This window comes from Culex pipiens, chromosome 3 (assembly GCF_016801865.2).
Source record: "Culex pipiens pallens isolate TS chromosome 3, TS_CPP_V2, whole genome shotgun sequence".
NCBI classification, from domain to species: Eukaryota; Metazoa; Arthropoda; class Insecta; order Diptera; family Culicidae; genus Culex; species Culex pipiens.
In genome coordinates, this window is record NC_068939.1 from 10690928 (window position 1) to 10702711 (window position 11784).

Consider the following 11784-nt stretch of genomic DNA (forward strand, 5'->3'; position numbering starts at 1 on the left):
CGTCGTCGTGCTATCTTGCCGTACCCGCCATTTTGACATTCCGAGAAAAACGCTTTTTAATGTTTGACCTTGGAGTAATTCTCGCTGAAAGTGGACCACTATTTACACAAGGTGCTCAAAAATCAAAAGCAATATACTTTTCTAATAGCCCCCACCAAGTTATGAAAGAAACCATGTTTGGTTGGTTGAATTTGTCCTCACATCGGCGCCACGAAGCTAAAACATTTTTTTTAATTGGTAATTTTTTAACTTAGGCGCGTCTACAAAAATGCTAATAACTTTGCAAAACTTCAACGAACCCTTGATGTTTAGGGGTGTTTTGGAAAGGAAATGAGCAGAGCTTTCGAATGCACTTGTCAGAAAAATACCGTTCCATACATTTTTTAGCCTAAAACAACAATGTATTTTTAAAAGTCATTTTTGAAGGCCGGCGCCCCGCTTTATCGAAAAACTGACAAATCCATTCGAAAGCTGAGACGATTTCACATAAAGGACCAATAAATCTAAGGTGTATGTTCCTCCTATCTTGTTTAATCTTATTTTGATTCTGAGAGCGCAGCGCTCCGTTCGTATTTCGGGCGCCCAAAATGTTGCATTAGCTTGCCCCAATTTAAGGTTTTGTCAAACAATATAGGTGCTTATCTGAAATTTGATTGCAAATCCAAATTCAGCGACCTAAATAACTATAAGAAACCATACTTTGGGCTCCAAAACATATGCCACATGTAAATAATAGTTCGTGCTGGTTAATTCTGGGTAATTTATAAAATTTCACTTTTTTTTTCTCACTAAAACTCAAATATCTTTGCGTTGGAGTATCGAAATTACGATTTCTCATTAGTTTTACTGTATTTTTTTTCATTAGTTTTACTGTAAAAATGTCCACCAAATTGTAAATAAGCATTTAACAACAAAAAAAGTAAACAAAAACAACTTTTCAACATTAAATTGCCTGGCAGAACCCAAAACCTTAAATATTGGTCAATTATCGATAGTGCATCTTGATCCTTGGATAATAAACTATCATTTAAAAAGTAAGCACCTATATTGTTTGACAGAACCTTAAATTGGGGCAAGCTAATGCAACATTTTGGGCGCCAGAAATACGAACGGAGCGCTGTGCTCTCAGAATCAAAATAAGATTAAAAAAGATAGGAGGAACATACACCTTAGATTTATTGGTCCTTTATGTGAAATCGTCTCAGCTTTCGAATGGATTTGTCAGTTTTTCGATAAAGCGGGGCGCCGGCCTTCAAAAATGACTTTTAAAAATACATTGTTGTTTTATGGCTAAAAAATGTATGGAACGGTATTTTTCTGACAAGTGCATTCGAAAGCTCTGCTCATTTCCTTTCCAAAACACCCCTAAACATCAAGGGTTCGTTGAAGTTTTGCAAAGTTATTAGCAATTTTGTAGACGTGCCTAAGTAAAAAAATTACCAATTAAAAAAAATGTTTTAGCTTCGTGGCGCCGATGTGAGGACAAATTCAACCAACCAAACATGGTTTCTTTCATAACTTGGTGGGGGCTATTGGAAAAGTACATTGCTTTTGATTTTTGAGCACCTTGTGTAAATAGTGGTCCACTTTCAGCGAGAATTACTCCTTGAATAAACAAAAACCAAAGCACGCAATTTGTTTTATTTCCAGTTGTCTTATCGTGGTGCCGAAATTTAAATGAAATTTTTAGCGTTTCTTTATCTATACACGAGATGAATTCATGCTTAATATGAGCCATCTTTGAATAAGGAAGGTAGGATAAAACGAACATGGAAATTCGAAGTTCGATTTCGAGGTGTTCGTGTTTTTGAAAAACTAGATGAAATTTAAATTTCTTTGTTGCAGGTCTTTTCAGAAACTTCAGATGTGCCAAAAAGTTTCTGGATTTTCATTGAATTTGTCTTAGAGATTTTGGTTGCACATAGGGCAGCAATCAAATATTTTAAGAAAATTTAATAGGTCACTATATGGCACCCATTACAGCGTGGTACAGACCCGTTATGCTATGATATGCTATGAAGTTTTATAAATAATACTCGTAAGCACATGTCGTAATCGGTGCACTTTATGAAAATTTCTAAAAATACCTCGATTGTCAACTTAAACTGTTCAATTCAGACTCAGAAATCTTTATAAAAAAAACATTGATTAAAAAGGACTTGTTTCTTCTTAGCTAATAAAAACCTAAAAAAATATGATGGTGTAAATTATAATCTAAAAAATTGCTCGAATAACCAAAATAATTTGATAATATTCAGTTCAAGATGCAATAAAAGGACTTGATTTTCATCTGATTTTTTATTTTTTTAGTTTTATTAATTTTATATAACAATTTTATAGAACTGTTTGTTTGCCCAGATACTTTGCATTTTTTTCTTGAAAAGCACAATTTATATCTTTCATGAAAAATTATCGAACTAACAATGTCTGCGTTTTATTTATCTAAAATTAAAACGGATTGAAACTTTAAATTTAAAATAGCTAAATATATCTTAAAAAAAAAAACAAAAAAGCTTATCATTAATTTGAATAAAAATCTAAACAAACTGATAAGCTTAAACAATCATACCAACAATAAAATTAAAAAATCTTCTTCAATTTTTGTTTCATCATCAAATTTGAATGATTTTTATATAAAAAAAGTTGAAAACCTTTAAGACATTTTTTAATATTTTCTAGCAGCTGTGTTTAACATTTAATTTCGTTGTTTTCCGTTGACCTCTGGAGTAAAACAGTTTTTTTTAAGGGAAATAATCTTTGGAATGGTAAAATTGACATCGAACATATGAAAACTATACAATTGAAAAAGTAGAATTTTGAAAAGTTAGAAGTTTGGCTTATTGTAGGCTGTGACAATCACACTATCTACAGTCGTTAAACTTTTCTTAAAGTTAGAAGTTTTGTTTGTTGAATATGATTTTTTTGATAAATTTTCCTAAAATACTGTGTAAAATTGTGAAATTCAGCAGTAACTGATGAAAATTTAACTAGTTCCTGATGTAAGATTACAAATTTGTTTAACACAAAATCTGTCACCATTTTTTTCTGTTTGAGTAATAAGACACAGAATCCAGATTACAAGGACTATTGTATCGTGTCAAATCCAAATCCAAAAAAAAAAATAATAATGTTTCAACAACTTTTCAATTTGCTTCGCTTCGTTAGGAGACGGTGATTTTAGCCGAATAATGTTTCAACAACTTTTCAATTTCTCAAAACCATTGGATAAAATATACTCTTATTTTAAAAATAGAAGTTTGACTATTTGACTTGTTAAATGTAACTTTGACAATGTTTTTATGCAAAAAAACTGTTTTTTAGCGTTGAATTATAAAAGAATGGAAAAAAAAAATAACAAGGTAGACAATATGGATTTTGTACGGATCTTGGACAATCGCCATAACCCCTAAGGTGTCCACGTAGTTTATGGATGGTCCCAAGCAAACAAACGGCGTGTTTTCTGGGCAACCTTAAGGAGAAAAAATAGTCATCACTACTTTCAAAAGTGTCTTATAGGAAATTTTCTCAGCTTTCCAATGCTTCTTAGAGCAAAATGTTTCATCGGGAAATTTCTGAGACATCTCTATTTTAAGTTTTTTCTTTTAAAATCCATGATCATTTATTGGAAACTTTTAAATAACAGTCCAGGAAACTTTTCAAATGATGTGTTTCATGTGTATTTTACTGACCAAAATGTGCAAAATAAGACAAGAAACAACTTTGTAGAAGGTTGCAAACCGCTAAACATTTTGAAAATTAAGTTTTAACCAAATTTTTGAATATGTGGGATTTATTCAAATAATAAAATAATAAAACCGTATTGAAACATTATTTTTAACAAGAACAAATAGATTAATAACAAATAACACCGGTCTGCTCTGATTCAGCTTGGAATTAGCTGATACAACCGAAATTTCTACAGGTTTGAGATTGATAGGGTATTACAAGATTTTTATGAATAAATATCATATTTCCTTAATCAAACACTAACTAGTTGCATGGATACAAAACATGTTTTATACTCGAAATTATACTGCAAATTAATGTTGCTAGCTTTAGGAGAAATACTTTTCATTAGTATAAAATGATTGTTTCAGTTTTTTTTGTATTAAATGATCAAGGAATTAACAATATTTTAGAAGATTATAAGACACTCATCTTCAATCTCATCTTAAAAAAATATTTATGTGTTGATTTTTGTTCAAATAGTTTGGAAAGAAAGTTTCTGTTTGATTTTTTTTTTGCTAAAATACTATTTAATTTTTGTTCAAACAAAAATAAATGTTTGTGACGGTGATTTCAGAATTCTGAAGCGGAATACTCGAGTTCTATTGCTTTTTTAAGTGCATTTTCTACAGAAAACATTTTATAAAATTTTATCTTTATTTTATACTCATGAAAATATGACTTTTGAAACTTGCTACAGTAATATGTAGTACATTTTCGATTTCAAATCATATTTGTATTTATGTTCCTGGTTAATGTTTGCTTAAAAAAAATCAAATTTATTCATTTAAATTCAATAATACCTTGTGGTTTGGTTGAGCGTTTTAGCAGAATGCATTACTGTGAATACAAAGAGACGAGTTGTTCCTTTTAATTCCGCTATATATTTTAATATCTTGACAGATACGTATTTCGTCTACTACTTGCAGACTTCATCAGTGTTCTGTTCTCGACTGAAGGTTCATCGCTGGTGTATCCATATTTGTAGTTACTGTAGGTACTACCTCCTCGTTCTTCTTTTGTGCTTGTATAGGTAACAGCTTAAACAGCCACGTTGAGCCGTTACCTGAATCCTTGTTGAGTAAACGTTTGTTGCCTGCCTTGAAGATTTCCAAACTTTCAGCGACAGCCAGCTTCGATGGGTTAGTGATGTGTCTTAAGATGACCGCGTCGCTAGCTGTGATGTTATGTTTTTCCTCGATGATGTGTTCGGTTACTGCTGACTTGAAATGGGGGACAAATCCTTTCCGTTTTTCCTCCATGGCAATTTTGACATATGTGTGTATATGCTCATCCAACCTGGTTTGCAGCAATCTCTTAGTTTGTCCAATGTAGCTCATATCACAGTGGCCGCAGGATACCTCGTAGATGCCGGGTTTGCCTAAAGTCGGTATGGGGTCTTTCGTTGAACCTAAGATGGATTCCAACTGGCTGTTTCTACTGCTGAACACTAAATCGATGCCAAATTTAGCCAGTTTTTGTCGTAATGGGCGTGTTATCCTGTAGTCGAATTCTACTGCTGCTCTTCGCAGTGGCTCTGCTGATGGCGTAAGGGTTGTGAGTGAAGTTCTGTGCAGTTTTCTTTCCTTCTTATCGATGATTGCTTGGATAGTTGTTCTGCTGTAACCGTTGATTTCCGCTGTTTCAAATATGTACTCCAATTCTTTCTGTTTTCCTGCTTCGCTGAGGGGTAAAGTTGTCATCCTATGTATAAAATAATGATATGCTGCCATCTTATGTTGGAATGAATGGTTTGACGTGGCTGGGATTGTTCTTCTGGTGTTTGTTGGCTTCCTGTAGATCTCGAAAGAAAACGAAGATGGGCAACCTGGTTCTCTTAGGATCAGGATGTCTAAGAAAGGTAACTTTCCTTCGACTTCCATTTCATAAGTGAACTTGATGCTCCTGCGTGCACTGTTTATGGTGTCCAGTACCGTTGTTAGTGAGTCCCTTTTGATGATGCAGAAGATGTCATCTACGTATCTCCACCAACGTTCTGGTAGTAGGTTTTTGGTTTGTAGTTCGTGTTCCAAAGCTGCCATATAAACATCGCTCATGAACGGTGACAGTGGGTTACCCATCGATGCTCCCATCCTCTGTTGGTAGATGCAATCCCTGAACTGGAAGTAGCTCTGTTCCATGCATAATTTGACGAATGTTATATACTGGATCGTTTTTTGTCTCCATGGTTCTCCCTCGTATTGTGATTGCAGCCAATCCCGTAGAGTTCCTATTGCGTTTTTTACTGGTATGCTTGGGAACAGTGCTGTTACGTCGAAGGAAACCATTATTTCATCCTCAGCTATCGGTCCCGACTCTAAGAGCTCCTTTGTGAACACCTGCGAACTGATGATCGAACGGCTCGGGAAGGGTTTCGGCATACTCTTGAATTCCTCGACAAGCCACTTTGCGATCCGACTGGTTGGGGCATCCACTGCTGAAATGATTTCTCGCATCTCGTTGCCTGGTTTATGCACTTTAGGTAGTGCTTTAATCCTTGGTAGAGTTGGGTTCGGTACTCTCAACGATTTTGCAGTTTTCCCAACCGATTTCAAAAGGCCTGCACATTCTTTGATGGTGTTCTCTACTTTTTTGACCATATCGATTAGCGTGTATCCTCGTTGTAGTGAATATTTTTCCCTGTTTCCGAGTTTCTCAAGAAGTTCCTTGTCGTATTCGTCCCGGTCCATGATTACTACCCGGTTTCCCTTGTCCGCTTTTAGGTAGTACACGGGTTTCTCCTTGAGTTCCTTCACTACTCGTACTTCGGCGTTGTCCTGGTGTTTTGTTGTTGCTTCTCGTATTAATTTGGATACCGTCATCCTGACGCTGTTGATTTGTGCTGGAAGGAGCGGGGGAGGTTTTGTATGTTTTTCGTCGATGCTGTTAGCATTGATAACAGTTTCGATGTCGATAACAATGTTTTCCAGGTTTGGTTTTGATGATACCGCGTACTTAAGACCTTTGTTGAGTAACGTTAACTGTTCTTCTGAAAAAGTTTCAGAAGAACGATTAACAACGAACTCTTCTAAGGGTTTAACTACTTCATCGGACTGAAGAAAATCATCGCAGGTATCCACAAAGACATCGCCTTCTTGAAAAAATGCGTCGAACACCGAGTTACACCAACTAGCCACAAGATTAGGACGAAGGGTCATACGGACAGCAAAATCATCCGGAGGGTGGAGTTAGAGCTTGTCAAAGAGAGCATCAAAAAACTCTACGGTAGACTGAGTATCAAAACTCTCGAATGCTATTCACTCCATCTGAAACTAGCCAAAGAATTCCCCATCGAATTCGAAGCTTTTTTGACGAAGGTTAAGGTAGCCGAGAAGTGCGAATCAGAAAGGAAACGCAAGATACTGGACAACAAATTCCGACAACTGATTTCCCACATTGCCCCTACAATGAAACCAGTAGTTAAACCCTTAGAAGAGTTCGTTGTTAATCGTTCTTCTGAAACTTTTTCAGAAGAACAGTTAACGTTACTCAACAAAGGTCTTAAGTACGCGGTATCATCAAAACCAAACCTGGAAAACATTGTTATCGACATCGAAACTGTTATCAATGCTAACAGCATCGACGAAAAACATACAAAACCTCCCCCGCTCCTTCCAGCACAAATCAACAGCGTCAGGATGACGGTATCCAAATTAATACGAGAAGCAACAACAAAACACCAGGACAACGCCGAAGTACGAGTAGTGAAGGAACTCAAGGAGAAACCCGTGTACTACCTAAAAGCGGACAAGGGAAACCGGGTAGTAATTATGGACCGGGACGAATACGACAAGGAACTTCTTGAGAAACTCGGAAACAGGGAAAAATATTCACTACAACGAGGATACACGCTAATCGATATGGTCAAAAAAGTAGAGAACACCATCAAAGAATGTGCAGGCCTTTTGAAATCGGTTGGGAAAACTGCAAAATCGTTGAGAGTACCGAACCCAACTCTACCAAGGATTAAAGCACTACCTAAAGTGCATAAACCAGGCAACGAGATGCGAGAAATCATTTCAGCAGTGGATGCCCCAACCAGTCGGATCGCAAAGTGGCTTGTCGAGGAATTCAAGAGTATGCCGAAACCCTTCCCGAGCCGTTCGATCATCAGTTCGCAGGTGTTCACAAAGGAGCTCTTAGAGTCGGGACCGATAGCTGAGGATGAAATAATGGTTTCCTTCGACGTAACAGCACTGTTCCCAAGCATACCAGTAAAAAACGCAATAGGAACTCTACGGGATTGGCTGCAATCACAATACGAGGGAGAACCATGGAGACAAAAAACGATCCAGTATATAACATTCGTCAAATTATGCATGGAACAGAGCTACTTCCAGTTCAGGGATTGCATCTACCAACAGAGGATGGGAGCATCGATGGGTAACCCACTGTCACCGTTCATGAGCGATGTTTATATGGCAGCTTTGGAACACGAACTACAAACCAAAAACCTACTACCAGAACGTTGGTGGAGATACGTAGATGACATCTTCTGCATCATCAAAAGGGACTCACTAACAACGGTACTGGACACCATAAACAGTGCACGCAGGAGCATCAAGTTCACTTATGAAATGGAAGTCGAAGGAAAGTTACCTTTCTTAGACATCCTGATCCTAAGAGAACCAGGTTGCCCATCTTCGTTTTCTTTCGAGATCTACAGGAAGCCAACAAACACCAGAAGAACAATCCCAGCCACGTCAAACCATTCATTCCAACATAAGATGGCAGCATATCATTATTTTATACATAGGATGACAACTTTACCCCTCAGCGAAGCAGGAAAACAGAAAGAATTGGAGTACATATTTGAAACAGCGGAAATCAACGGTTACAGCAGAACAACTATCCAAGCAATCATCGATAAGAAGGAAAGAAAACTGCACAGAACTTCACTCACAACCCTTACGCCATCAGCAGAGCCACTGCGAAGAGCAGCAGTAGAATTCGACTACAGGATAACACGCCCATTACGACAAAAACTGGCTAAATTTGGCATCGATTTAGTGTTCAGCAGTAGAAACAGCCAGTTGGAATCCATCTTAGGTTCAACGAAAGACCCCATACCGACTTTAGGCAAACCCGGCATCTACGAGGTATCCTGCGGCCACTGTGATATGAGCTACATTGGACAAACTAAGAGATTGCTGCAAACCAGGTTGGATGAGCATATACACACATATGTCAAAATTGCCATGGAGGAAAAACGGAAAGGATTTGTCCCCCATTTCAAGTCAGCAGTAACCGAACACATCATCGAGGAAAAACATAACATCACAGCTAGCGACGCGGTCATCTTAAGACACATCACTAACCCATCGAAGCTGGCTGTCGCTGAAAGTTTGGAAATCTTCAAGGCAGGCAACAAACGTTTACTCAACAAGGATTCAGGTAACGGCTCAACGTGGCTGTTTAAGCTGTTACCTATACAGGCACAAAAGAAGAACGAGGAGGTAGTACCTACAGTAACTACAAATATGGATACACCAGCGATGAACCTTCAGTCGAGAACAGAACACTGATGAAGTCTGCAAGTAGTAGACGAAATACGTATCTGTCAAGATATTAAAATATATAGCGGAATTAAAAGGAACAACTCGTCTCTTTGTATTCTCAATAATACCATTAACAATCACAAACCTGCGAAAGTTTCGGTTGAACAAGCTAAATCAGAGTAGACACGTGATATTTGTACACAAAAAATATGTATAATTCTAGTAAAAAATACATTTTTAAACTGTTTTATGATTTTAATTTCTGAATAAATCCTATACATTCAAAAACTTAGACAAAGCATAATTTTCAAAATGTTTAGCTGTTTGCAACCTTCTACAAAGTTGTTTCTTGTCTTACTCATCAAAATGTGCAAACATTTTGATGAGTAAATGACTCATGAAACATATCATTTGATAAGTTTTCTGGACTGTTAGTATAATGTTTCCAATAAATAATAAAGGAATTTAAAACCAAAAAACTTAAAATAGAGATATCTCAGAAATTTCCCGATGAAATATTTCGCTTTTAGAAGCATTGGAAAGCTGAGAAAATTTCCTATAAGACACATTTAAAAGTGGCGATGACTATTTTTTCCTGATAAGGTTGTTCTAGAAAACACGCCGTGCCCAGTTTACGGTACCCTAACATGTATAGGTCATCGCTGAAATTTTTGAGTTATCACAGTTTTAGTGAAAAAAGTTGATTTTTACTCGTTTTCGTCATTTTTCAGTTTTTGCGCGCGGCGCGTCGGAAAACCCAGTTTTTATGTTCAAAAAATCTTATCTCCGAAACGTGTTAATGGATATTCGCAATTTTTTTATATGTTATATAAAATATTACAAGGAATCAGGGAAAAATATTTTCAGACATAGGCTCTTTGGTCCCGAGACCTAGAAATCGGCAAATGAAATTTTCATAGGATCTTTTCAAATATTTAGCCAGTTTTTTTGGACCTCAACATATTTTTCCCTAAAAACCCAACTTATAACCTTTCTTTCGAATTGTGGTTTTTGAGAAAATCGACGAAAAACGCAATTTTTTGGATCACCCTATTTCGGATAGGACCACCCTAATCGCCAAACAAAAAAAAAACGGGTCTAATTATTTGGGCCAAAGAACCCCCACTCCAAATTTGAGCCAAATCGGTGCAGTTTTGATTTGGAGACTTCCTGTTTGACGTGGAATGGCTGAAACTCAAAAACTTAGACAAAACATAATTTTCAAAATGTTATCGGTATGCAACCTTCTACAAAGTTGTTTCTTGTCTTACTCATCAAAATGTGCAAACATTTTGATGAGTAAATGACTCATGAAACACATCATTTGGTAAGTTTTCTGGACTGTTAGTATAAAGTTTTCAATAAATAATAAAGGATTTTAAAGCCAAAAAACTTAAAATAGAGATATCTCAGAAATTTCCCGATGAAACATTTCGCTTTTAGAAGCATTGGAAAGCTGAGAAAATTTCCTATAAGACACATTTGAAAGTGGCGATGACTATTTTTTCCTGATAAGGTTGTTCTAGAAAACACGCCGTGAACATAAACTAAACATGATAAATTAAAAAAAAAAACAAGTAAGGCTGGTACAAACAAAAGTTAAAATTTTTGTAACCTCCCCTTCAAAACCACCCCAAAAAACAGGGGGCAAATTTAAAATCCATTTCCCTGCGTTTAGAATGATTTTTAGCAAGGCAAGGACACTGAAAAATCTTTTTTATAATTTGATAATTTTTGAATGTAGGGTAGAGTAGTCATCAATGAGACACGGGGAACAATGATAAAATGGCTCTCACAAGTCGTAGTTTCAACCAATCAGACTCATATTTGGGAGAAAGGTGTGTGTACTGGATACACTTCTGCCATTATAGTGGCTTTGGTTATGAACGCTCCCTTGAAAAGTTATTCATAAATGTTTGATTCTGGGGTGTAAAAGTAAATTATGAACAAAAATTACTTTTTCGCTCGTAGGCTGCCATTAACACCAAAACTAATATTTCTTCAAATTTCTTTCGACGTTCCATAGGGATTAAGTTGGGCTACAATGTCCTTTCATTAGATTTGGCCAAAATTTAGAATATACCCAGAATCCAGGGCTGTCTCATTGTTCCCCACTCATTTCAGCCCATGGGTAACAATGAGACACTTTCATTTTTCTTCAATAAACTTTTCAAAATCGATGGAAATCTTTCAAAACATGAATTAAAAGTGATTTTTGGCATATTTATAGAGATGTTTTACTAGAAAAATCTTGATTTTCGTAGTGTGTCTCATTGTTCCCCAGCTGTCTCATTGTTCCTGCCAAGTGCGTCTACAATGAGACAGTTGAATAACTCTGGCTGTAGATGTCGGATCGATCTCATATTTTGGTCAATGTTAGAACACATTAAAAGAAAGAAAATTCAACAAAAAGCTCATTAAAACATGCTGATGAAAAAATGAGAAAAATCTTTGAAAGTTGAAAACCGAAAGTGTCTCATTGATGACTACCCTACCCTACAGTACCACTTTATTTTGTTTTTGTCGAATATTACAAATTTTGAAAACTAATGACTGCTTA

General features: G+C 36.3%; 2 protein-coding genes across 3 annotated transcripts in view; one reads left to right on the forward strand and one right to left on the reverse strand.

Moving 5' to 3' along the window:
* LOC120432606 (RNA-binding protein Musashi homolog Rbp6) overlaps positions 1 to 11784 on the forward strand; it is a 1179690-nt gene that overhangs the window by 328103 nt on the left and 839803 nt on the right. The gene's annotated exons all lie outside the window — the stretch shown is intronic.
* LOC128093276 (uncharacterized) lies at positions 4536 to 6675 on the reverse strand. The gene is made up of 2 exons (XM_052709477.1): positions 5623 to 6675; positions 4536 to 5591 (listed from the first exon to the last, which is right to left on the reverse strand). Exons 1-2 carry the CDS (start codon positions 6546 to 6548, stop codon positions 5579 to 5581), a joined length of 939 nt encoding a protein of 312 aa, XP_052565437.1. The 5' UTR covers positions 6549 to 6675; the 3' UTR covers positions 4536 to 5578.

Excerpts from the sequence above, each read along its gene's own strand:
- LOC128093276 (XM_052709477.1), bottom strand. The coding sequence starts at position 6,548 with ATGACGGTATCCAAATTAATACGAGAAGCAACAACAAAACACCAGGAC.